The sequence below is a fragment of the Calypte anna genome, chromosome 2 (assembly GCF_003957555.1).
Source record: "Calypte anna isolate BGI_N300 chromosome 2, bCalAnn1_v1.p, whole genome shotgun sequence".
Lineage (NCBI taxonomy): Eukaryota > Metazoa > Chordata > Aves > Apodiformes > Trochilidae > Calypte > Calypte anna.
The window spans coordinates 89,375,407-89,402,061 of NC_044245.1; the positions used below are offsets into that span (position 1 = coordinate 89,375,407).

At 39.4% G+C, this 26,655-nt stretch overlaps 1 protein-coding gene across 1 annotated transcript in view; it reads left to right on the forward strand.

The window, feature by feature from the left end:
* GABBR2 (gamma-aminobutyric acid type B receptor subunit 2) overlaps positions 1 to 26,655 on the forward strand; it is a 470,545-nt gene that overhangs the window by 425,499 nt on the left and 18,391 nt on the right. Inside the window, exons 15-16 of the mRNA XM_030445229.1 lie at positions 4,666 to 4,776; positions 21,140 to 21,364. Of these exons, the coding sequence (XP_030301089.1) occupies positions 4,666 to 4,776; positions 21,140 to 21,364 (336 nt within the window). The remainder of the gene's footprint in view (positions 1 to 4,665; positions 4,777 to 21,139; positions 21,365 to 26,655) is intronic.

The window sequence follows — 26,655 nt, forward strand, 5'->3', positions numbered from 1 at the left end:
TGGGATGGAACATGAAGACCTTTTTAACAGTCTGACAGAAGAGTATGATCTTGTATTTTACATGGGAACTAAACAGTTTATTTTAAATCCAGTAAACAAAAGCTGCAACTATTTACCTTGTGTTTCATGTCTAACTTTGTATAAGACTGAGGCCTAATGTTCTGGTTTTCTCACTGATGAAACTGCAGCTGTAGAAATGGTAAAATGTCACTCTGGAAATTTGTTGCAATTTCTTAGCAAGCTTGCTGGGAATGTCCACCCCTGGGTTGAGTTACACAGCAGCACCACAGCTCTGTAAATGAGCATCATCTGTCAAAAGCACCTGAAGAGGTGGCCACATAGAAGTTGTCCCTAGGAAGATCAAGCAGTTTTGGATATTGTGGCACAGCTTGTTCTTCACAGACATTTGGTGACTACTCACAGAGTAGTCTGGAATGAAAGGGACCTTTAAAGGTCATCTAGTCCAGCCCCACAACACAGACCTTTCCTCCTTTTAAGACCTATGTGGAGTTATGGAGAAGGAATAGCAGTAAAGACACAATGTGAGTCAATGATGCATTAATTGTCAAATATGTTTCCAGTGTGCAAGGTCTTTTCCAAACGGATTTTGACTATCTTAATGTCCACTAAGAAATCATAGTTATAGATGGAAAAAAAAAAAAAAAATACAGACCATCTTTATTAATTGATCAAATGACATCATGCCCAGAAGAAATAAATGCCTCAGGGCTGTTTGCTCTATCTTTCCAAAATGTAGCCAGAGATAAGGAAAGCTGGAAAGCTCTTCATTACATTGCACATGTTTGTTTACTCACGTAGAGCCAGATCTTACAGGAACTGAGAAAATTGTTCCAGGAAAACTACACTTGTACTTGAAGCACTGCCTCTTTCCTTCCCTAACAGAGGCCACTCTGGAAAGCATGCATAGGCCAAGCCTGTAGTTTTGTACCACAATCCATAGATATGTGAAGGAGAAAAGGGTCTCATGGCTTCTGGGATATTTTGAGGAGGTATAGAAAGGCACGAGGCACTTGACAGTCTCTGTCTTTGCCCCTGCAAATTTTTCCTGCTGATTCCAGGTGATTTTAAGCTTCAGTCTTCCCTCTGACAGTATCCACTGAAATTATTTCTCCCCTATTAAACTAATGACCTCTCAGGCCACCAGTAGCCTGAAGAACAAATAAAATTAAAAGGCAACAACACTACTACAGTGACTAATGATAATCTGAACATGCACAGAAAGGGGATATAAACATTTTGTGGGTAATCTGTTTACTAGTTTGGGTTCTTTCAAGACCTAGCAGATCTCATGTAAAAACAAGCATTTTACTAGAGATGATACAAAACTCTTGTATGAAGTGAACAGATTAAACTGTTTATGTTCAACCACTGAAAACACTCGAGAAATTGATGTCAATGTCAGAAACCTTATTAGGTTTCAGAAGAGGTAGGAAAGCTTTGGCCTAATCACAAGATGTGAGGTCTTCAGGCTTTTGAGTACAACATCTGAAGGGCATTTAGATTATTTTCTATAAAAGGAAAGGGCAAATTTCCAGTACATATATAATCACTGGTAGCATTTATGTTGTCGTCCTTTCTAAAGCAGTAACAAAGTGCACAAATGGTGCGTGATTAGAGAGGTCAGTGAAGTGCTCCATTCAGCTGTAATTGTAGAGGTTTTTAAAATTCTTTTGACATCAGAAAATATCGTATGTTTTTTTAACCCAGATTTTTGCTATGATTAGTAAATTCATGCAAAATCAGTGAAGAAACAGAATGGCAAATTAAAAGCAGTAAAACAGGAATGTCATTTTGCAGCAGCAGCAGTAAGTGATCAGCAAAATTGGTTCACTAAAATTACTGCTACCTGCCAGGGCTAAACTCTACGTGCTCAAGACCTCAGCAAAATTTTCTTGAAAATATTACCATCTTGCAAATTGGGAAAGTTCTTTGAAAGAAATGCTGCCCCTTGCACACTTTCGCTGATGCTGCAGTCAGTATTCCCTCTTTTCCTACTCACCCCAGAGCACTTTATAAGAATTTCTTATCTCAGACAGAAAATCTGAAGGCACTGTTTTATTTATTAACATATTTTTAAAAACATCTCTTTGCCTTATAAAATCTGATGATCTTCCTACTAAGGAAATTATGTGACTTAAGTTATGTTTTCCATTTCTTCATTTTTCTTTTCAAGTCTCTCCATTTTGAGTGGATGGACAGGCATGCTTTCCAATTCAGGAGCAAATCTGCATTACAGAATATCCACATAGTAGAAATAAAAACATAATCTCCCACTGGCCATAGAGGAGTTTGCATTTCAGTAATATTCTTCAAAATAACGAATAAGTCAAATTACTCCTTGTTGGTGAAAGGTGGTGGAATCCCTCAGTCTGAGTCTGAGTGAAAGTTTCAGTCCAGGGACAAAGGAACTGAACCATGACATTAGGCACACCAAGTTGAAGTCTATGTTATTTATAAACTTTCTTGTTTCACAAAAGTACGAAACTGAAACAGAGGGAATACATGGAAGAAAGGACATAGAACTTGGAAAATGAAGAGAGTGCTGTGCTGAATCCCCAGTATGAGGGGGAGAAAAAAAAAAAAAAAAAGGGGCATTCTGATGACCACAAGCTTAAATTTTATGTAATTTCCATAATTCCAGACCATGTGGGATGAAACTGTTGGTATACTGTAACTCAGAATGAAAATATATCTTTATTGCAGGCTCAGGTGTTGTTCACACATCAGTTACACATACAGAGCTCTGTTTGAATGACTTGTCATGCTGTGAACTTGACTTCATAGTAGTCAGGAATGATGTTGAACATAGCTGGTTCTACCTTTGACATGAAAGAGTATTTTCCCTTCTGTGTACCTAAATTTTAGCACTGAGCTTTTGACATGGATGAGGGAAAATGAGAGAGTTTAACTGATCCCAAGACAAACATCTGTATCATCTTAAATGTTGTGATGCCATTTCATGTTTGCAGTCATTTCAATTCTTCCACTAATGGTTGTTGGCTTGCCATCAGCAACTATTAGAGCAGAGTCATGAGTTCTCTGGGAGAGTTAATATTGTCTTCTTGGTATTTATCCTCTTTTATATTAGGACACCTCTTTTCAAGGATTTTTACTCTCCTTTTCAGGGTTCCTACAGAAGTCCAGGAGAAGAGAAGTTTTAAATGTTAATGTCTTGCCTACTGCAGGATTTGCTAAGAAAGTTGCAGATCTTTTGACTATGCAGTGCATAGGACAAGGTTGTTTGGGGTTCCCCCCAGCACTTTGTCTATCTCCTTATTTGTTATATCATTTTTTTACATTGAACGAAGTCAGGGACATTATCTCACCTACAAAAAGGCTGATGAAAGAAACTGAGATGTGGATTAGTGCTGTGAGCCCTGAAAGCCATAGCAAAATTCATACCAGCATCAGAGCAAGCAAGAATAATAATAACCATTAGACTTTTGCATAAGGCTTCATAAGACATTGTTCATTCATCAAAAAGGGAAATTGCAAAGCCCTCTGGGGCAATCAGATACAGAAAGTTATGCCTGGGTTGAAGTTAGTTTAGCTGAAGTTCAGATGCATTCTTCCAAAGCAGAAAGACAAAAATAGCTTCCAGTTTTTCAGTGTTTTCTGTAAAGCACCAGACTGTAGTCACACATGGCTCAGAACAGCCAAGAGGAGTAATTTGCAGTATCTAACTAAAACAGGATCTGATAGAATCACATACACAAAGTACCTTGTGTTCTTATACACCATTAAAAAGCAGTTTGACCAGGTCATAATATTTATTCTAACTGAGGACAGCAAAGTAGCTAGAACCCATTTGCTCTTCATTTGCTCTTTGAGTAAACTGTTTTTTCTCTTCTTGCTCTTTTTTTCTTTTTTTTTCTTTTTTTTAATTAAAAAAAAAAAAAGTTTTGAGGGTGGGAGGTTCTTTCACATTTGCCTATAATCTTTATTTTGACTTTTCCCTTCTACAAACAGTCCTGATAGTCTGCAAGTCCTCTGGATTCTGAGCTTTTATCCAGTCTCTTTTTCAAAATAAATGGAAAGCTGCAAAACTTCCAGCAGTGCTAAATTTTGCATAGATGTTCATTTGTTCTAAAGGACATTTTTTTTTCCAGATTTTTTTTATGATTTATACTCCCTTCTCACCTACTGCTGTAATTTCCATAGCATATGGTCTGTGATTTAACTTATGGCTATCAATGAAAAAACACCTGAAACACAGCAATGTTTCATACATTGTTTATCAGCCATTTGCCAGTGACACAAGAGCTGCGGGTGAAAGGAAGGATGACTTTAAGCACATTTATTTTCATGTCTCTGCATTCAAGCTGTTTGCCTGGTAGAAAAATTAGATGTCCTAGAGCTGATAAATGTGACTGATGCTGTTTAAGACAGAGTGACTTCAGACATTTTCTTTCTGGTTTGCAGTTAGAGGTGACCTCACCTGGTGACAGCTATCAGGCAGTTGTTTTCTTTTCACTGTATTCCTCTGCAGGTTCATGGCTCTGCAATTATCACAATTTAATTTTAAATTATGCATTCCGTATTGTAGTCTGTGCGTCCTCAATCTACTGAGGACATGTTTAAGTACCTCTGAGGGGCGGATGCAAATGAAACCTGATCCAAATATTTTGCCTTTTATTTTTGCAGCCGGACCCTGCAGGCAGAGATATTTCCATCCGACCAATCTTGGAGCACTGCGAAAACACTCACATGACAATTTGGCTTGGGATTGTCTATGCTTATAAAGGGCTGCTGATGGTAAGCATAACTTGTTCTGCACAACACTTGCTTCAAGCTGCTGTTTGCTGATAGGCATGAACTGGACTGTATTTGCTTTCCTGATGGCTGGGAGTGAGTTACAAATTCCCTGGGTACATCTTTTATAATTGGACCTCATGTAAAGTTTGTTAGGTGGTAATATGTGGATATAGACATATGTGAAATAAATAAGGTGTTAATGGCACTTAAGATGAAGAAAACAGATATATCAAAACCAAGAAATTTAATAGTGAAAAGGTGGGCTCGTGAATGAGACAATTTTGCAACTAAAGAAGCTTGATCATCTGAATCCCTTTAGGTTCTCCGAAGAGGCAGAACTAGGTTATTCTAGATGTCTGCCTCTGATTTGCAGATGTCCTTCAGTAATATTGGCAGGAGATGCAGGATTAATTTGGAACCTGAATCAAAATAACCCTTTTGTCCCTGAGGCCCATCTCCACAAAATACTGAGTTCCTAAAGTCAACTTCAGGAACCAGGAATCCCGAACCTTAATAGTTACAAAAAACCAAACCAAACCAACAAAAAAAAACAAAACAACAAAAAAGAAAAAACAACCAAACAAACAAAAAACACATCAAAACCAACCCTATTAAGGTGATTATTTGTGATTAAAACCTCCTAGGCCTGTAGGCTTTAAAACTTTCTGATTTTAACAGCACTGACCAGCTGAACACCTAACTTGAGTGGAGACCCATCTGGATCCTAAACCTAGAAAAACATCAGAGTATACAGCCCAAAGGGTTCAATCTGTTCTCTGCACTTGCAGGAGGCCTGTTAGGACACCCATGAGGGACTGGGTCAGCTGCTTCCACTTGGCACGAGTGGTGCTGCATCCCTGGGGCAGTGGGAGCTGTTGGTGCCTGCACTACTTGGGCATCCCTCCCACAGTGAATGATTGCTCCACCGGGCTGCAGATCCTGCTGCTTTTCAGGCTGCTTTTTCCAGGCCAAAAAATCTTTAAATATGCAAAATGACATTCAACAGGAAGGGATGAGAGCTTCCTTTTTTTTTTTTTTTTTTTTTTTTTTTGTCTTCTTTTCATTCTAAAGTCAGTAGCTTGGTGGTTAGGCTTGTCTGCTGGGGAGAGCAGAGAAGGCGGTACCATCAAGTCTTTCCAGTTCCCAGGTGAGAGCTAACAACCAAAAGGAGTTCTTCTCACTTTTCCATTTAAAAAATACAAAAAAAACCAACCAACCACACAAACAAACAAACAAACAAAAAAAAAAAAACAAACAAAAAACAACCAGACAAAAAAACCCCACAACTTTTGGCGTAGATATGTATTTTGTAAATTTTGTAGATGTGTAAATACATCCAAGCAGGCTGTGAAACTAAGAGCAAGGACATTGCTCATCCCTGAAAAATGATTAAATTAGGAGAGAAACCACACCACAGCATTTCTCACTGAGCAGCTCTAATTGGTCTGGATTCAGAATAACCTCAGTATGTGGCACAGCATTGAGGGATTTTTCTTTGGCAATGCCACCAGAAGAATTTAGGAGTCATAATGCTGACCAGCACTGGGACCACGGTAAGACAGAACTGTTTATTGGCATAAAACTTTATGAGAAAAAAAACTTTATGAGAAATCACACCAGCCTGCACCACTGCATTGGTGTGCAAAGAAGCTCCAGACAATGAACAAGTCCAACTCAAACCAGAGCAGTGCAAATAAAAGGTGAAGGACTCCTTCAGGCTGTCAGAGCCCCTGCAGTACAACAGGACCTGTCTGCAAGTCCTCTGGGTGAGCTGGGAGCTTCTGAAATCCCTGCTTATAATTCTTTGTTTGATTCTTCCTAACCTGCAGACTACCAGTGTCTGATTTTGTCCCTTTTTAAAGCCAGAGCTTCCAAAGAGACACAGCTAAACTGGAAAGCACAGTTTCAGTGCCCAGTTGCTGACAAAGTGTTTAGCATTATTGCAATGTTTCCATTCTACATGGTGCTGGTTTGTATCTGTTGGGTCATTAATTTATTGGCAGGGAAGAAGTTCTCGACTTTTGTCCCTTTTCTAGTATATTCACTTATTTCTGCTTTGACATATCTGTCAGTAAATTCTTTACTTTCACGTGGGAGACTATTTTTTCACTTTATATATTTAATTTTTTAAAAATTTTCTTATTTGTTAAAAGAAACACTGTTTTCCATACTTCTGTTTACTTTTCCATCTCCTTGTACAGAAACTTTGAATGGTTCATTTTCTGTTCTTCCAGGAAGAATTTGCCAGGGTTCCTTCTGTAAAGATATTTTTCTCTGTTCGAAAAGTAAACAAGTAAATACATTGGTTTACTTACAGTGGTGTTAATGAACAAATAAAATTAAAATTCCTTTAAAGTTACTGAATGATTCAAACAAATGAGGCCAGGGGGGAAAAGGGGAAAAAAAAATTCAATAGTGTTTTCCATTTAAAATATCTCTATTTTTTTATTCAAGAGGGAAAATAACTTTAAATAGTTTAAAAATAAATTCTGAGGGTTTGGGGTTTTTTTTAATGTCTTTCATATTTGAGTTGTGCTGCACAATAATCAATCAAACTGCATTAATTCTCACTAGTCCTTTGCCCTGGACTGATTTGTTGGCATTTGTGTTGGGCAGTTTTCTACAAGATAAGTGACTGAGATTGTTCAACTTTGCAGATGCTGTTTGGCATTAATCATTATACTTATTTCAGGCACACAGTGTTTCATAACCACCAATGAAATAATCCACTTTTTATTACTCCAGTGCCCTTTGGTCACACAAATCTCTTCATATGAAAAAGGAAGATACTCTTCTGAATAACTTAAATATTTGCTATAGTGTATGAGTATATGAGGACAACAGGATTGATGCATTTTATCTCATCACCAATGATGTTCCTGTGTCCCACACACGCTTTGCCTTTTGAAGAAAAATCTGAACCTCTCACGTTACTATATAATTTTATAAAGGCTTATCTAATATGAAATACCTCTATCATGCTTTATACTAGAGAGCTAGTATTGCTAATTGCAGTACAAAGTAATAATTAAGGTGAAATGCTTAGTTATTTACTCAGGCCAAAATTATTTTCAGTAACTACTTTTTGTCTCAAATATAAAAAAATTAACTTAGAAAAATCACTTTTCTGTTTCGAAGATATAAACCAAGAGTATCCATTCTGTTGACTTATTCTCTGCAATAATGCAGTGAATAAGTTGTTCAGGGTAGGGCAGGGATGGGCAGGGAAGGGCAAAGCAAGGCAAGGCAAAAAATGGGAAGGCATTACTCTCTACCATACACAGTTTCCTTCCATACTGAAGTAGGCAAACATTTAAAGTTGGATTCAGGATTCTTTGATTACCTTTGAGGGTATGTGAGAAAAACTGAATGAAGGTGTCACAGTTTAACACTGGCCCGGCAATTAAACCGAGTGACAGATGCTCTCTATTAATCTCTCCTCCCTGATAAAGAAAGGAGAGAGAATAAGGGAGAGAGACTTATGGGTTGGAAACTAAACTACACAGCTTTAATGAAACAGTAATGATAAATAGGAAAAATTACTAAATATATACAAATATACAGGAAAATTGATACCACGTTCCTTCCCCCCTTTTTCCCCAATGACTCTCACTTCAGCATCAAGGCTGCAAGGCAGCCCTGGGAAAGTCCAGGCTGGACTCCGGGAGTTGGCAGCAATTGGGAGCTGGAGGCAGGAACACACAGATATGGGCTGGCACGGATCAGGACCACAGGCAGGCGAACGGACGGGGTCCTTCAAGGAAATCTGGCTTGGCCCTCTTGAGCCCTCAAATTTATACTGCATATGACGTGTATGGGATGGAATACTCTGTTTGGTCAATTCTGGCATCTATCTTGTTGGTTCCTCCCCAAAGGAGGGCTGCAGGTGGGACCTCTTTATTCCTTCTGGAGGGTAAAATGTTCCTCAGAGCTGAGCAGTGTCCTTGGCTCTGCACACCAGTCTCTAGCAGTAACTATAAACATCAAGTGTTATCAGTCCTAGAAGCAGACACTGTCTGAGAAACTTGCTGTTAATTTCAGCAAGTGCAGCTACTTACAAGAGACTTAGCTAAAAGCAAAAGTACAAGACAGAAAATCACTTTTATCCTGGCCCAAACCAGGACAGAAGGTTTCTCACTTAGTGGATTCAGACCCCACAGGGCTGGTGACCAAAGAATAACAGGTGACCATCCTAAATATTGCCCTTGTCATCCTATCAGTCTTTGTATTAGCCAAGTGCCACCATACATAGGGTGCTCAGGTTTTTTTTCTGTATCAGGTTCATCTCCTCAAAGGCTGCCCACAGTTCAGGGTCTGTCTGTGGGTACATGGTGACCATCAGTTGCAGTATGTGTGGCTTTTGATTTCTGAGGATGTAGATTGACATTGTTGTAAAGGACCATTATTTCATATATTCCAAAGGGTGATAGAAATCACACCATCTTAAACTTGCCAGTGATGTATTATTAGTGAGCACCAATAGCTTTTTAAGGTGTATGAACTGTTTTTCTTATCTCAGCCAGAACAATAGCAGATTAAGGATAAATTGGGCTCCACTGGGGTGCTTTTGTTATTAACCACACACACTAGACTTGTCTACAGCTTGATTCCCCTATTCCTGATAATGCATTCAATTAACATTAGGCTTATGGTGTAGATATGTTGGAAGTTTCATGGTGTTGCTCGTGTATTGGTCTAGCAACCGCAACGGTGGTTCAAGGGTTGGACTCGATGATCTCTGAGGTCCCTTCCTACCCAGCCAATTCTATGATTCTATGATTCTATGATTCTATTATTACAGTTACATAATAGTCAGCTATGGAGAAACAGGTTTCAGTCAGTTTTGCTGCTGCTCTGTGTATCAAATCCTACTTCTGCTATGCAAGTGTTAACTGTCCATGTTTTAAGCTCCAACTAAGATATCTAATGACTTCTGATGAACACATACTTATTAACACATGGTCATTGGTTAATCTTGCTAAGGGTGAAAACATCAGTATTTCATGGTGGAGATAGGAAAACCTGTTGCATATACATCTTGGTACTTATTAAGGGTCACTAAGAATAAGAAACGTAATTCCTTCTGATTCCATTGTTCTGGTTTGCTCACTGTAGTTTACATACTGCTTAGCATGAATTCATAATAAATTTTCAAAGCCAAAGGAAGTATTAATTCAACTAAAATACATGTTTGGGATAATATTCAATCTTAATTTCAAGTCTGAAAGGATCTCTGTGCTTCCTAAGGCTCTCTAATCACTAGGCTGAACTTGTCTAGCTCTGACTTTCAAGTCTTGAACCTTGGTGAGTCTTGCATATGTTATCCCCTTATCTCTAAAACTACCTGATTACATAATTCCTAGGTAAAATATTCAGAGTTTGGTCAAATGTCTGTGACTTTTCTAAAAGTCTTAATGGTTTATGAAAATGACATCTATTAAGTGTTTCCTCTTCCCCACATTTGCTTCCTCTGCATAATTTTCAGCCATGATGCTGTAGCCTCCTTCAAGTCAATGTTACAAATAAGAGACAGCATTAGGTTAGGAATTTCTTGAAACCTCTCCTTTTCTTCAGCAGTTTCTCGTTAATAGTTACACGTTGAGATCTACCACTGAGATTTCAATGAGTTTAAATTTGTTGTATTGATTGTGTAACATACTATTTTTAAACTGCAATACCATGCAGTAATAACAAACACTATTGGAAAATCCAAGTAAGCTGCGTAAATGTGATTATCTTTAGATTCTCCTCATTCAGTCTTGCAATCTCATTGAAAAAAGTAATAGAATGTTAAATCAGAAAGAGATACTGCTATCTCTTTCTCTCTCTCTCTTTTTTCTTTTTTTTTTTGGTGTTTTTTTTTTGTTTGTGTTGTTGTTTTTGGGTTGTTTGTTTGTTTTGGGGGGGGGTTTTTTGGGTTTTTTTTTTGTTTTTTCATCACTTACTCCCAGCATTCTTGGATCAGCCATTTCACTAATTTGCTTAGGACAGAAATTAATGTAATAGCTCAGTAATCACTGAAGATATTCCCCTTTCTCTTTCCCATATGGCCTCTTCGTATCTTAGCTGGAGCTTTGCCAGAATTCCAATAAATATCAGCAATTAAGTTCAGCAGTCCAGAGAACTTCTAAATAAATTCCTAAAACTGTTGCATGCAAGCTACTGGCTCCCTTTGGTTACAGAAGCTTGTGCTGATTGGATTTTCAACAGTTCTCTTATGCTGGAATAAGCTGCATTTCACTGTTTTGGCAAGATTTGAGTGCATTGGTTCCACATCTATATAAATATAGGACAAAAATATTCATTAAGCATATCTTATCCTGCATTTTTACTATTGAGTTGGTCATCTTCCAGGAAATAAATCATTATTAGAATTCCTTTTTCTCCACATAAATTTTTGGAAATCCTTATTAATTCTGTTAATGCTGCTAACCATTCATTTTTTACTATATATTTAATTCCCCTTTCCGCTATTTATACCTTATAACTTTAATTCATAATCATTATTATGAATTCCCTCTTTTAAACCTTTGTTGACATTCTCTCTAGTCTTTTATTGCTTGTATGTTTTACATTCTATAGCCAGCCAAGCAACTTTCAAGGTATGCAAAGTTTCTTTATGCTTATGAAGTTTAGGGCAGATCATTTACAGCATCATTACCCAAATATCTTTGTCACTGTTTGTAAATATTCCTACTGCTGCTGCCCCTGCTCCCTTTTCAGGTACTTTCGTTTTGATAGATAATCTATAAACATTAAATTTGCAAAGTTTTTGTGCACTTGGGAGTAGATCTGCAAAAAGAAGTATCATGATTTAGAGGTTGGGCTGCAGTGCCCAGCAGCAGTCTTCAGTCAGCACTTGGTGTTCTTGCCTTGAGAGGATGGAGAGGAGGGCAGCTTGGCTGGGGCTGCTGGACCTCCCTAGCATGGAATGCCTCTGAACTCTGGCAGAGAGTGGTTGTGTGACAGGCACCAGAAAGCAAATACCCAGCCAGAGTTCTGCACAGAAGCAGAAACCTGGGGTTTGAAGTTCAGGTTAGATTATTGTTAGGAAATTATTGTTATGTTAGGAAAAATTTCTTCACTGAAAGGGTTGGACCAGGTTGCCCAGGGAGGGAGTGGTGTCACCATCCCTGGAGGTATTAAACAACCAGAAGATGTGGGGCTTTGGGAGATGACTGAGGGGTTAAGGTGGTGTAGGACTGATGGTTGGACTCTATGGTCTGGAAGGTCCTTTCCAACCATGATGATTCTATGATTCTGGGTGCTAGCAGCATTCAGGCACCTACAGATGATACTGAGGGATGGCCTGACCATCCTTGCTTAAAGTGCTTGAGCCATCCCTGTATATCTAGCCCATGCTTTTGAATAGTGGAGCTGTAGTGTATGACTTGCACTCCACATTTTTAATGTTTTACTATATTTACTCAATACAGATGCAATATAATTGTGTTCATTTTTTCATTTTTCACTCTGAGAAAAGTGAAGCAGTGAATCAGGTTGCCCAGGAAGGCTGATCAGTCTTCATCTTTGACAGGGTTCAAGGCCAGATTGGGTAAAGCTATGAGCAGCCTGGTCTGACCTCATAGCCAAGCCTGCTTTTTGAGTAGACAATTGCACTGGATGATTTCCTATAAGTGTCTCCTGATTATCTCATGATACTATTACCAACAAAATGTCTGTGCCTCACTAATCTCTTAATCAAAGAAAGAAATCCTATGTGTAGAAATATTGAATAGTCAACAGATTATCTTAAAATTCCGAATTGTTTTCTGAAATTATCTTTGATTCTTAGCACATTTACTTGCATTACTTCCTAATTCCTTTGCTGATCAAAAAGAATAATCAGTAGGAACTGCTGCTTTCTCTGTTAATTTGCACAATTCCGTCTCATATTTATGGTGGTTTAGCACCAACCCATCTGTCCCATCTTGCAGGCATTAGAGAGGAAGATGGTTTAGCTTTGTGGTGGGAGAAGCTAGTTCATAGTGGTACCAGATATTGGTTACATCTTTAATAAAACATTGACAGTGTTTTAGTTTCCAAAACACAAGTTACCATATGTTTTTGTAGGATAATTTTTTTTCCTACCATGACAGCAAAGAAACTTCAAATATATTCTTTAAATACTAGTTATTATAGCATTCCCTTACATAGAATCATAGAATTGGCTGGGTTGGAAGGGACCTCAGAGATCATCGAGTCCAACCCTTGAACCACCATTGGGGTTGCTAGACCATGGCACTGAGTGCCACATCCAGTCTCTTTTTAAATATCTCCAGGGACGGAGAATCCACTACTTCCCTGGGCAGCCCATTCCAATGCCTGATCACCCTCTCCATAAAGAAATTCTTTCTAATATCTAACCTAAACTTGCCCTGGCACAACTTAAGACCATGCCCTCTTGTCTTGCTGAGAGTTGCCTGGGAGAAAAGAGACCAACCCCCCCCCTGGCTCCAACCTCCTTTCAGGGAGTTGTAGAGAGTGATGAGGTCTCCCCTGAGCCTCCTCTTCTCCAGGCTGAACAGCCCCAGCTCCCTCAGCCTCTCCTCATAGGGTCTGTGCTCATGTCTCCTGGCGTCAGTTTTTATACAGCAGAAACAGATTCAAATTGTAGCACACACTTGTTTTTTCTCAGAGATGTTGGATTGTTTTACAGCTTTGCAACTGTCTGTGGTAATCTGGTGCTGGAGTCAGTATAAAGGTGATCAAATGGATATTTGCTAATAACCAACGGTGTGTTTGTTTCAAATGAGTCACTACAATGTGTTTCATGGCTAAGCAGAGGCTACATGGAAGAAAGAAAAATACCATCTGAATAGAAAGAAGGGAAAATATTTTATTAACCTGTCGATTTGGGAGGCTGGAGTATAAAGTGGGAAATTTTATTTGGATGTATGTTAGTGTCCACAGCTTTGTGCAGCTGCTTTTCCATCTTGTCCTAAGCAAGACCATACTAAGTGCCCTGCAGCATAAAGGACTTTGCCAAGACCTTTACGAAGAAAATCCTCCTGCTGAACACAATATCTTGCAATTAAAAAATGTTTAGCTATTATTCTAGTACTCTGTGAAAATATAAAGTTTCCCTTTAGAACTGTCAAGAGCATCTCTGTGAAAAATTACCTAAATACACAGCTGACTTATACCTGATCAGGGGCATGAGCGATGGTTTAATATCAATTGTACTGACTGTGAAGGTAGGAGACCTACCAGGATATAGTTTGTCTTCTAGTTTGCTAACCTTGCTTAGTATGCTGGTGATTAGAAAAAACAAAAAAACCCAAAAAGACTACCATATTTTTTCTGAAAAACACTTAGTACTTTTTAGCACCCAATTCTCCTATGAAAATCTGAAAAAATGAACATTTTTCTTTTCTTTTGTTTTGAAAATTCTCATTGAAAATACTTTGCAGCCATTCTACTGAAATAAAAATGAACCCATGTCTGTGATGATCTGGATTTCATGAATGAAGATGAGAAGGAAAAGCCACAACTCCAACTTTTGAACAGCTTGTTCAGACTGAGAGGTTTTTACAGGCCAGGGTCCAGAACTGCCTTTGTTTTAAGGGGTGGGAGGAGGGGAAATCTCCCAAAAGGAAAAAACAAAAAACAAACAACCCCAAAATACCATCAAAGACAAACCAAGAAAAATTCCCAGCTATAAGATCTTTGAAGTAAAAGCTAGCTTTTTTTTCTTTCATGCATCACAGCAGGGCTGTGATCCACAAGTGAGTTCAGAAAGCACTACTACAGTACAGTAATTAGCTGAAAAGCTGCAGCTTGGGCCACCATATAATCTTTCCTGAACCATACCCTCTAGCTATCAGCAAACATGTCTTCTGACAAGGTTGGAGACTTTTCCTCTGTTATTTCTCTGCTTTTGTATAAAATCCTCAGTATAACTTTCTTACTTTATCTTTCTTTACTGATACTGCTTGTAACCCATGTTCAAAGAATAAGCAGACAGGACTTTGAAATTAAATATATCGACAAAATGGTTTAAGGGCAGTACAGGGCAAGAGGGAATACTCCCTCCCAAGAGGAAGGATAAATAATTTCCTGCCTGTCATCTGCCAGTCTATGCAGTCCAACATGCAACTTAAACACTGTTGTAGAGGTACATGTCATGAATCATTAAACAATTGTTACTGTGTTTAGCAGTAATTCTGGTGAACAAGATTTATAATGCACTAGTGTCATGGTCCAAACCAGGACAACTAGCTAGCAGAGTTTTGAAAAAATAGTGTTACATTTTTTCCAATGCTTCAGCTAGAAACACTTTAATTACATAGCCAGCTATCACCATGTAGTCAGTACAAGATTTTTAAAAATTAAAGTTTGCCTCTTAAACTCCATAAACACAAATTTCGTATACTCCGCAGCCCTGTTCTCCCTCTAGGAATTTAATATCTATTTCTCTTAGTGACCACTGGTATAATCTCATTGTCTTCAGACACTGTTTCCCCCCAGTCTATACAGTGGTTGTCTCACAGCCTTTATGGGTGTACTGACATCACAGCCTAAACCCACCGTATCAACTGCTACAAAGACAATACTCTAAATCAGTGTTGTCTTGAGTGGAAACTGCCTGCCCTCAAACAAAAGATGAAACAAACCAATTTTGCCTGGACTTACAGCTCATGCCTTCCAAGACAACCCAAAACAACATTTTATGACACTTTCTACATCAACAAGAGGTGTATTTAGTAAATAAAAATGAGAAAAGGCTTTAAGTTAATGGCTAATGATGCAGGAAGCCTTCCTAGTTGCATTTACAGTGTGTCTGTAGTGGAGATCCCCAAAGGGACTTAAATTAGACCATTAGACTTGACAGGAGACTGTTATGCTCCTTATTAGATAACTACTTTCAACAGGAGAATGGGTAGCCCTGAGTTATTCAAACTCCTTCTGTCATACACAGGACCCATCAGGAGCTTGAGGATGGGAATTGTAAGTGCCAGCAAGGAGCTGCCTAACCCAGCTGGTACAGAACAGAGGGGACAGAGGTGTCCTGCCCCTCTCTACAAATCTATCACATGAGCATTGCTAAGAGCTGCCCAACTCCAGCTCCCTGTGCTCATGCACGACTCCTCTGAAGGCTATTTAATCAAATTTCTCAGCAGAGATCAGAACATTCCCATACAAGTGCCCAAATAATTAAGACAGTCAGTCTCTCATTACATAAAACCTGACAGCTTAAGAAGCTCAAGAGCTCCTTCTGAAAACAACCTCTATTATGGAGCTACGGGGTACACCTCAGGCAAAATTTGGAATTGTGCCACATTTTCCGAACGTAAAGCTGTGCCATGGTCACCACCAGCATCGTTGTGTTGAACAAAGACAGTGGCTGCTGTATTTTGTGTGGATCCCAAGCCAGTAGATGTACCCCAAGAAGCATTTACCAGCTTGAGACCTCAAGGAGGAAAGACCAATAGGAGCAGAGACAGCTGTATTGCAAATCCCAGCAGACAGCCTTAAATATCACATAGTCCTTGAACTGCACAGCAGTCTCAAGACTTGAGGTGTCCCCAAGAATGATGAGAAGTATGATTTACATAGCTGGGGAAGATTAATATTTAGGTACCAGGAGCAGAACAGCTGAAATAGGGGACTGTTTTTTTCACCAGAGCTGATAAGTTTCATATTTAAAACTAGTCAGGGAATCACAGAAATACAGACCTTTCACTAACAATGTCTGTGTCCCATTCCTCAACCAAGCCATTTCAGTGATTTTCAGAATCTTTGCAGTCATAAAAGTGAATCTTTCATTTGTACAAATTGTCTGAGCCTCAGGAAGGGGGAAAATAAGAAGGGCATGAGGCAGGGGGGGGAGGGCAGCAAAGTGTCGTGTTCCCTGAGGAAGGCTCTGTCTCAGGGGAGAAATCTTATCAACCCCATGGAGCAGGCAAACAAGGAGCAAATTGCAGTTGTGCCATCACAACTGGCCTGGCATCAGGCTGCACAGAACTCTTAGCTTTTATCCATGCTGGAGTCTCAAAGATGAGCTGTGACATTTAGAAAAAGAGAGCTGTCTTCCTGAGGCAGGGTTTTTTTTTTTCCCAAAATGCCAACAAAAATTAAAAACAATACTTTCAAATTTATAGTGCATCATTCTGAGGAAACCCACTTGTACAAGAGTCTTTCCCTTTCTTTAGTTATCACATAAATATCCTCCTTTCATCTGGAAGATACTTCACCATTTTCCATACTGTTCTCAATTATAAATGAGAATGGGCCAAACCATAACCCCACAACGCTGTTCAAATCTTCTTTTTCCATTATAATTGATATTTTAGATCGCTTTATAAGCCTCAGCTATAAATTCATGCCCATTACTTGTAATAAGTGCTGGCCTCATTTAAGTATGTTGGCTGTATTCCCAGAATAATGCTTTTGGAAGGGAATGTGTTCATATTGGGAGAAATGGGGGAGAGTGAGGGATGACCTGCAACCCTAAAAATTCCATTAAAAATTAATTGTAGCAGGGGAAGACAGAAATCTTCTCCATAGTTAATCAGCATCTCAGCCCTTTAAAAACATGATATAGACATATGCACAAGGATTCCTTTTATCCCAAAGCTCTCCTGGTTTGATCTAGGGCAGAATCAATTTTCTTTTTTTTTTAATTTTGCTTTTCAGTTCTCTTCTCAGACTTTGTCCTTTCAGAGGCTGGCAAAGTTGTAAATGTGTAGCACAGCTGAGCTGAGCACCACCAAGAGTGCACAGAACCAGACCCCAGAGCAGAGCTACCTGCATCCTTCCTTATGGGAACTGTCTTGGTTATCTGAGGGGCTCTGAAAATAAATGTATTTGGTGATGAACTGTTTCTCTGGAACAAAGCTACCCAGCTTGATAAACAGCTTATCCACCTTAGCTGCCCAACCTCAATGGCCCTGAGACCTCTCTCCTCTCCAGGTAGCTGTCTACATATGCCTTGACCCCTCAAGAGCAGCTCCATCCCATGCTCGACCTGCAGCAGCAGCCACTACTTTTCTTCCTGCACTTCTTAGGCTGCTGGGAAGGGCAGGGGAAGAAGCAAGGTGTCAGGGTGAGGCATGGGCTCTAGTCCTACTGGAGTAGATGAATAACACAGACAGGGATATGACAAGGGAACTGACTAGGACCGTGTCCTGCACGAGCACGTGGAGGAGAACGGTGCCAAGGATGACCTGGGCAAAAAAGGTAAAACTACGTGCCACCAGCTGTCCACTGAACATCACCAACACTCCATCGGAACAACTGTTCACTGGTGGGCAGAGAGCACTCGTTCAGCCCCATGAACAGAACCTTGAGGAGCAGGCAGCTCTGCTTACAGTGCTCTGATTTTTCCAAGTAAACTGCATAATTAGGGAAGGTCATGTGTATGAGTAACACAGTTTGTAATGCATATTACAAACATCTCATTTCAGGTCCTTGTCCTTAAACATCGCTTTTAAAATCTTTGAATTGATGTTTTTTAATTGCATTTGTTTAATGTTACTTTTAGAAAATATCTAATATTTGATTAAGTCATATTTATCTCATTGTTAATTTTTGCATTTCTCACATTTGATTGAGTTGCTGTTATCTAACGGAGAAAACTGAAAACAGTTGCAGAGCCAGGTGGATGCATCTGATGGCTGAGCACAGTCAAGGTGTGACACTAATCATCTAGGATGTGTTACAGGTTGTGTGACACATCCACTTGAGCTCCTCTATACACAGTTTCTTTTCAAAAATTAGATCACTGGGAGTGGAGTGACCTGCTCCTCCAAGGTTCTGCTCAAAGATACTGAATGAGGTTCTGCTCACAGTGCTGAGCAAGCACCATACAGCTGTCCTGCTGAAGAGTCAGCAGTGGGGCAGTAAGTGCCTGGCAATGAGTTGGCTGCCAGAGATTCGGGTTTGGTGGACAGCTGGTGACAGACAAGTTGTCCCAATCCCTGAACTGGGTAAGTATTGCAAGACCAAATGCTGGGAAGGGCCACCCCTGCCTACATATCTTGATGAGGATTGTGACAGCAATGGTAGCATTGGAAAGGGGGTGAACAGGAGGCTCTTCTGGACCAGGCAACACCTCCAGCCTGCCACACTCCACAGGCAGAGAGCAGATGCCTAATCCACCAAAGCCTTCCAGCTGGGTCTGCTGACAAACATGTGTCTGGGTAACATATGTGCTGTAGGCAAGAAAATGAACTAGGCTAGCAAACAAGCTCGGCAATAGGAGACCAGGGCTGGCAGATTGGTGTTAAATCCTGGCATGAATTGCCTGGGTGAGTAGGTGTCATGGTTTTAGACAGTAACTAGGTGACAGATGCTCTCTGTTATTCCTAACTATTCTCCCAGGGAAAAATGGAGAAAGGGATAAGGGAGAGAAACTTTAAGGTTGGAAGAAAAACCTAGAGTAGGTTTAATGAAGCAGTAATATCAAATTGCAAATATATATAAAAATAAGTAAACTCATCCTCCTCAGTTGGTAATTACTTCCCAACCAGAACAGTCCCATGCTGGAGAAGGCAGGAGACAGGGATGCCCAGGTCCAGGGTCTCAGTGACAGTTCACAACAGCCTTAGAACAACCAAGCTGGTCCTAATTGAGAAGGCAAAAGATGAACAATATTGTTCTCCAGTGAAGAAAGCAGAGACAAAGCTCAACCCAGCCAGAAAAGCCTCAAGAAGGCTCTCTTGGGAGCCATTTTATACTGATAGCCATGGGAAGGAATACTGAGATTGGTCCATTTGGGTGACCTGACCCATCCTCTCCTCCCCATAAGGCTCAGCTGCTCCCCATTATAGCTGCTATACCAACAGCATGGCAGCTGCTGGGGGTGTCCTAGGCAGGGTTTTGCTATCTTCGTCCTCTCAAATCAGGACAGTAGGTGAGTGGCTACAGCCTGATAGTTTCTGTGGGAACACAAAGCAGCTGAGCTGCAAATGGTTGGGCTTGTTTCCATCATTGAGTTGAGGTAAAAACTAAGGAAATAATCAGGGAGATTTGCAGCTATTAACTTGCAGTGAAAGCACATAAGGGCAAAACTGAGTTTGTACAGAAAAAATAATTCTGTCCCCCAGCTCTGTTGTGCTTGATTGGCAACCAAACAGTGTTGTTCTAGTTCAGGTTTTGGACTCTTCTAGTCTTATTTCTTTTGAAATTTGTAATGGTTTTTCTGCTGGAAAGAAAGTGGAAGGTGAATTTTCACTAGGCAACTGCAATTAATCCTCAAGAGGAATCATCACAGACCTCTACCTTCCTGGATTACCTCATGGGTTGCAGTTGCATAAAAGATATTTTCTCCATAGGTAAATGTGATGGTCTGGGAAGCAGGGTACCAAGGTCAATGGCAACGCACCTTTTTCATTTCTCCTTGTCTGTCCCTGCAATGTGATCAGAAAAATCTAGAAAGGGTCTTAGTGATGGTTCCTCTCTCTTTCTTTCCCTTTCCTCCAATATCATCTGCTGTCTTCCATTCTTCCCAGGGCACCACACACTCTTACCAAGCTTTGCCTAGACTGTAGGGTCGGTTACCTATTTATAATGTCTTGAGTTCATTTATTCATTTATTATTTTACTGTGTTGCCAGAATATCATTGAAGAATGCAAGTGAAAGAAAGTAATCATTTGCAGCAGTCCATGTTGTAGAAAAGTCTAATTAAATTTCAGAGGATGAAGACAGCTTCCTTACCCTAAAGACTTTCCTCTGCTGAGCTGCAAAAGCACATTGCAAATGAGAAATGGGCTAAAGCTTAGAAATACACCAAAGAAAAAAGCCAACAAAAAATTGCCACAAGAATGTTGTGTGCCAGAAATCATTAGACAACTGCAATTGAAAGGCCATTACCAACTCCCATGATAATAAAAGACATTATAATCGCAGTCTGATCAACCAGGGTGATATTTTCTACACTGTATATTTGTCTCTCATAGGACACATCTTGACACTACTGTTTATTAATGTAGGTGATAATCATTCAATGGTTGACTGGATTGATAAGGGTATATTGAGAACAGGTACTAAAAATAGTGAAAAGAACACCTTACATTATATCTTTTCTTGAATCCTTGAAAACGAACAGGAAGGACTATCTTTAAAAAATATTAAAAGTGTAAGATAAAGGTAGACATAGCATTTAGAGAAGTTTGCTCCCATCATGACTAATTCCAAGTTTCACATTTCTCTTGTGAAAGCAGGAATCTGTGCTAGTGAGCAAAACAAATCACATAGGTAGTTAGATATTGGGTAGAAGGTAGGTGTATATCTCTGTATTGTAATATTGCCTATATTTGTCAAGTTGGAAAACATACCTGTCTTAAATTAATATTTTTTCTGTATGTCAGCCAATTCCTCTTCTAATTATCGTATTTTTCCCTTCTTTTACAATTTCAGTTATTTGGGTGTTTCCTAGCCTGGGAAACACGAAATGTCAGCATTCCTGCCTTGAATGATAGCAAGTACATCGGGATGAGCGTATACAATGTGGGAATAATGTGCATTATTGGTGCTGCTGTTTCTTTCCTTACTCGAGACCAACCCAATGTGCAGTTCTGCATTGTTGCTTTAGTCATAATATTCTGCAGCACCATTACTCTCTGCCTTGTGTTTGTACCTAAGGTAAGTAAATTTGGTTAGCATGGGTCTGGATTTTTTTCCTTCTGTTTTGTAATTTTGATTTAATATATAAAAGTTTATTGCCTACTCAAGTGCAGGAGATGTGTGTGAATTCTGAACCAAACCCACCTATAATCTCTTGTCTCTGGATCTGAGAGGAAGAACAAAAGTTCATGAGATTTTGAAGCAAGTGGAATATGCCAAATTACAGGAGTGTAAATACATGCATTTCTAATGCCTGCATCTTTACTGAATGTGTGACTGGGGGAACAAAGCTTTTTTTTCTGTAATTTCAGTTAAACAGTCTCCATTTCCAACTTTTAGGAACTCTTTGGAACAGGTGATAAGTGAGTATTTAGGAGGGACCATGTCCCTTTTTATACTCCGCCATGTTTCGTATGTACCCTAACTGAGATAATTGGGATTTCTGCCTAGAAGAGATACCTAGAAAACAGTGAGATCTTTTTAGTTCACTGGCATGGTGTGGGGTCAGCTAGGCTGAAACCTCTAAGGTTTTCAGGTATGGTACTCATTCAGGTACAGGTATTCAGGTATATCAGTACTCCAGAGGAAAACTATGTATCCTGTGAATGCTAGCAGTGAAGATATATTTATTAATATATATATTAATAAGTATGTTAATATATAGTAAGAGAGGCACAGACTGGGAGGCACATATTTGTTTGCCCTTTTGGACCCTGAGAATGTGTTTGGTTTGCATTTTTGAAAGAACTGAGAAGACACCCACAGAGCACTGGTACTCGGTCATTTCACCAAACTCATCAAGTTTTAGACATGAGAATTACAGATCTTGAATGAAGGGAAAATTGGTTGCTCTGAAATCTTACTTCAGCAAAGCCTCAAGTTCTGGAAAACTCATTTGATATTTTGAAGTAAAATGTAAAACCGTGTTCATTTATATGACTTGCAGAAACCTAGCTTATCACACCAAATCAGATGTGTATGAAGTCAGATGTCTGAAATATTGGCAAGGCAAGAGTAAAGATTTCACCTCTGGAACCTGTTTTAGTTTTTTTTTTAATAAGTAGTGTTAAAAAGTCTGTGACTACTGGCCCATGTTCAATCAATGTATTGAGCAAATTATAGTGAATAGGTTCTGGTGCTAAGTGACATCTCTGGTAATGATTCTAACAGGGGTACCAAGAACATTATCTGGAAAAGGAACAAGGTAATGAACATATTCATTAGAGGGCTCCCTCTGAAAGAAATTAGAGGCACAGGGTAGCAACAGAAGCTCTGAAGAGAAGCAAAGTAGTTCGTTCCTCAGGACTGACTAACCAGGATGTTTTTACAAGTTATGCAATTCAATTCTCAAATATCAAAAAAACTGTACAGAAGTATATGATCATATTTTCATTTTGGATCTTAGGGAAGAATCACAACTTAATTCTAAATTAAGGGAAGCATAAGCACAGCAATGGAGAGTACTTCAAAATACTGCAAGATTTAGGCATGTAAGCTGTATGAAAATGCATATTAAAACTCTGATGCCAAAAATACCTCCACAGAATGTCAGAACTCTCTTCAAAGAGAAAATATTATTAATGCTGTGACACGCTCTTCTGCCCCTTTGCTTTCATGCTCCTTTGCCCATCCTTCTTTTCTGCTGCCACAGGCTCTGAGATGACTTTTCTGTTGCCTTTTTTAATCCCTTCATCTGCTCTTCTTTTAAACCCCAATTACCCTGCCCTCATTTTTCCTCTCAGTTCTTTCTATTCAAAATACAAACATGCACTGTAGCCTTCTAGCATCAAGTAATACTTCTCATTCCATGTATTGTCAGGTTGCCAAACACTTAGCCACTTTGCATTAAAAATGGTCTTTGGATAAGGTAGAAAAAAAGAGGTTGAGGCAGAAATCAGGATGCAGCTCTTCCAGTGCCCATGAAGGTGCTTTCACAGCTAGAGAGTTCTTCTTGCAGTGCCAAGGTGACAGCAAGAGGGCTGGCAAGTACTCTGTCCCACAACCTGCTCCAGCACAGGTTCCACAGTAGGCTGTCTGGACCCCACAGAAGATCAGACCAAACACCTCTCAGTTTGTAGACCTAGGTAAGATGTCAGTGTGAGACAGACACCAAATCTTGACTACTGTCAAGTAGTACAATTTCAGTGACCTAAGAAAATTGCTGGTGAAATGCTAAAGCCTGTGGCTCATCAGGAATCTGAGAGCAAAGACTTCCATGATTCCTTTTTTTTCATTTATTAAACTGTGGCCAGACAGATGCAAGCAGTAATATCATTTCAGGTCAGGTGAGTACTTCTACTTCTCTGCTAGACAGAGTGAAACACATTCCTTTTAACTAACATTCAGCAATGGCCAACGATGCTGGAATTCAGTTTTGCCCCACAGCCATTTTGCCCCACAGCTGAATAAGATACTCACTGATGTAGGCAAACCAGGGAACAAAACATAAAATTTTCCTTTACTTCTTGTCAGCTATAGTAATCTTATTTATTTGTAACCTGGTGATTACTTTACTTTTCAAGTTAAATATCCATCTTATCCACTGCTATTTTATTCAGCACCAAGTGCCTCAGAAAAGAATTTTTAAATCCCATAGTAGAGTAATATAGATCAGGGAAAAGATATTCACCTCTCCCTTTCATGCTCATTCTCTCCATGTAAAGGTATCCTCAAATACACATGTTGATACACATTACTCTGCATCCTGCTTACAGTAACTCTAGACATTATTGTTATCTGATAAAAAAATGTCCAAACCTTTTTAAAAACTATTATAGATTTCTGGGTTCAAGGATATCTTGTAGAAGTGATCTGCAGAGGTCAAACATTTATTATGCATATTTTTCCTGTTAGACGTTATCTGCAATGTCTAATTATCTTTTTTAAGGGCCAACATGTCTATAATATTTTTCAGCATCCTCAGAACTTCTTTGAAAGAAGCAATCCTAATGTGTACTCTTTCTTCATGAAATAACTTTTCCATGATTATCAAACTTTCATGTCATTCCACTTTTCCTGCTCCATCCCTTTGGAGACAGAACACTGTCACTTCTAGTCACCCACCGAGTGTGCATCATCATTGCCTGAAATGGCATTAATACATTACTTCTGATCCACTTTCCTGAAAAGCAGCAAGGAAAGGGGACCAGGATTAAAACCTTAATTTTCTGTGATGTTAGCACTTTTTGTCTACTTGGCATTGACCCTTCATAGATATAGCATGTTGACTATTTGTTGAAATTGAAACTGCACAGATGTGAGGCAGCAAGACCCAAGTTCCACTGAATTTATAGGCAGGAAAAAAAAAAGAAGGAAACTCATCTACCTTCATTCCTTGTACAGTGTCAGCCAGCAACATTGCCCATCACTTTTCCATCTAATCCACACCATATGAATGAATTCATTAACGCATATGTCTTGGTGGCAAAAATCCAGTCAGTCTTCAGCTATAAACTCCCAGATGAAGATGAGTCAACTGATGGATGGCTATACTTCTCTCATACTCAGCTTGAACTTAGAGCACATCAAATTGCAGAGCTTTTTTATCTTGTTACCTTTTACCTGCTAATTTAAGAAGCCTTGTAATTACCGTTCTTCACCTGTAACTTCATTTTAATGCAGTTTTTGGTCTGGGAGTTAAACACACCAGTCACTACAACCCGTCCAATTAAAATGAAATAAACAGAGCAGAGGAGAGGTAGGGAGCTGTAGGAAGACTCAGCTACATCAGGTTACTTAGGGTCTTGAGCAGTTGAGTCTTAATTATCTCCAGGGTTTAATATTCCCCAATGCTCTCTGAGCATCTTTACTAGTGTTTGACCATGCTTACATTAGAAGTTTTTTCTGATGTTTTAATGAAATTTCACTTTTACAGTTTGTGCCTCCATTCCTTTCATTAAGCACTACTGAGAAGGATCTGGCTCCATCCTCTTTACTATCTCCCATCACATATTTTCACACATGAATAATGTGCCCCTCGACCTCTTACATCTCAAAGCTGAGCAATCATCAAGGGCTGCTTGTATCATAAAGGCTCCAGTTCTTCCCAGCATCTTTGTGACCATTCACTGGGCTTTATTTAGGAGATCCATGTCTCTTGTACTAGGGATCTCAAACCTGGACACAGCCCTGCAGGTGTGCTTTCATCAGGGCTGAGCAGAAAGGAAGCATCACTTCCACTGGCCCAGGGTCCAGTGCCCAGTGTCTTTACTAAAAAGGTGCTCTTGAGCTAAACAGCCCTCAACCTGTTTGGATGAGTGCTTGGATTTTCTTTCTCCCTGAGGGCAGGACTTGGTATTTCACTTTGCTCAGCTTTGGGAGATTCCTGTTGGCCCAGATCTCCACCCTCTTGACATCCCACTGGACAGCAGCACAATCACCTGGTGTGTCAACTCTTCCTCCTCTTTGAGGATCTTTCAGCAAACTTGCTGAAGACGTGCTCTGTCCCACCAACCAGGTCACTAATAAGGATGTTAAATGGTATTGTCCCTGAGTGGTATTTTCCCCTGCAGTACAGCTCTAGTGAGTGGCTTCCACAGTCCCCTGAGCCTAGCAGGTCAGCCAGTTCTCAGTGCACCTCCCTGGCCACTTACCTACCCACTACATCATCAGTTTGACTGCTGAGGACATTATGGATTTACAATGCTATTCCTATGCTCTCTTCAGCTTTGCCTGTATGAAAAGATATATGTATGCTGCTTGGCAAGTCATCAGAATTTCTGTATTCTCAAGAGTCATCTGAGAAGCTGTCTACCCCTTGCCAAACAGCTAGTAGCTTTCTCTCCTCATGTCGAGGTGATATTTTCATGTTGTCACTGAGTGTTAAATCTTCCTTATATTTGCCTATATTAAATATGTTTAAGGTTAACCTTTTTTTTTTTAAGTGGCTTATTTAATTTATTTGAGCACATTTGGTTTATTTTGGGTCACTAAAACCTAATTAAGTTTCTGTTATCTCCAGAGTGCGATCTCCCATGAGTTCTTTCTTTTAATACTCTTGCTTCATGCTTCTCTCTGCTTGAGTGTTATTTGGAACAGTAGGAAAGGAGAACTTTTATGTGGAACTGAGAAGGTCTTGGTGGGTTGCTTTTTCATAAAGGAGGAATGTATCCTTTGAAAGTATAAAGATATCAGAGGAGGAGAAATATACATTTGATGAAATATTAAAATACAGTTTAATATTATTAAAATCCATTCAAATATGTTTTAAATTCTTTTTCACATATTTTTTTAACACTTCTGTTTGCAAAATAGCTTCTGTAAAGTTATTCAGACATTTTCTCAAGTACTGCACATGGCAAACAGAGCTC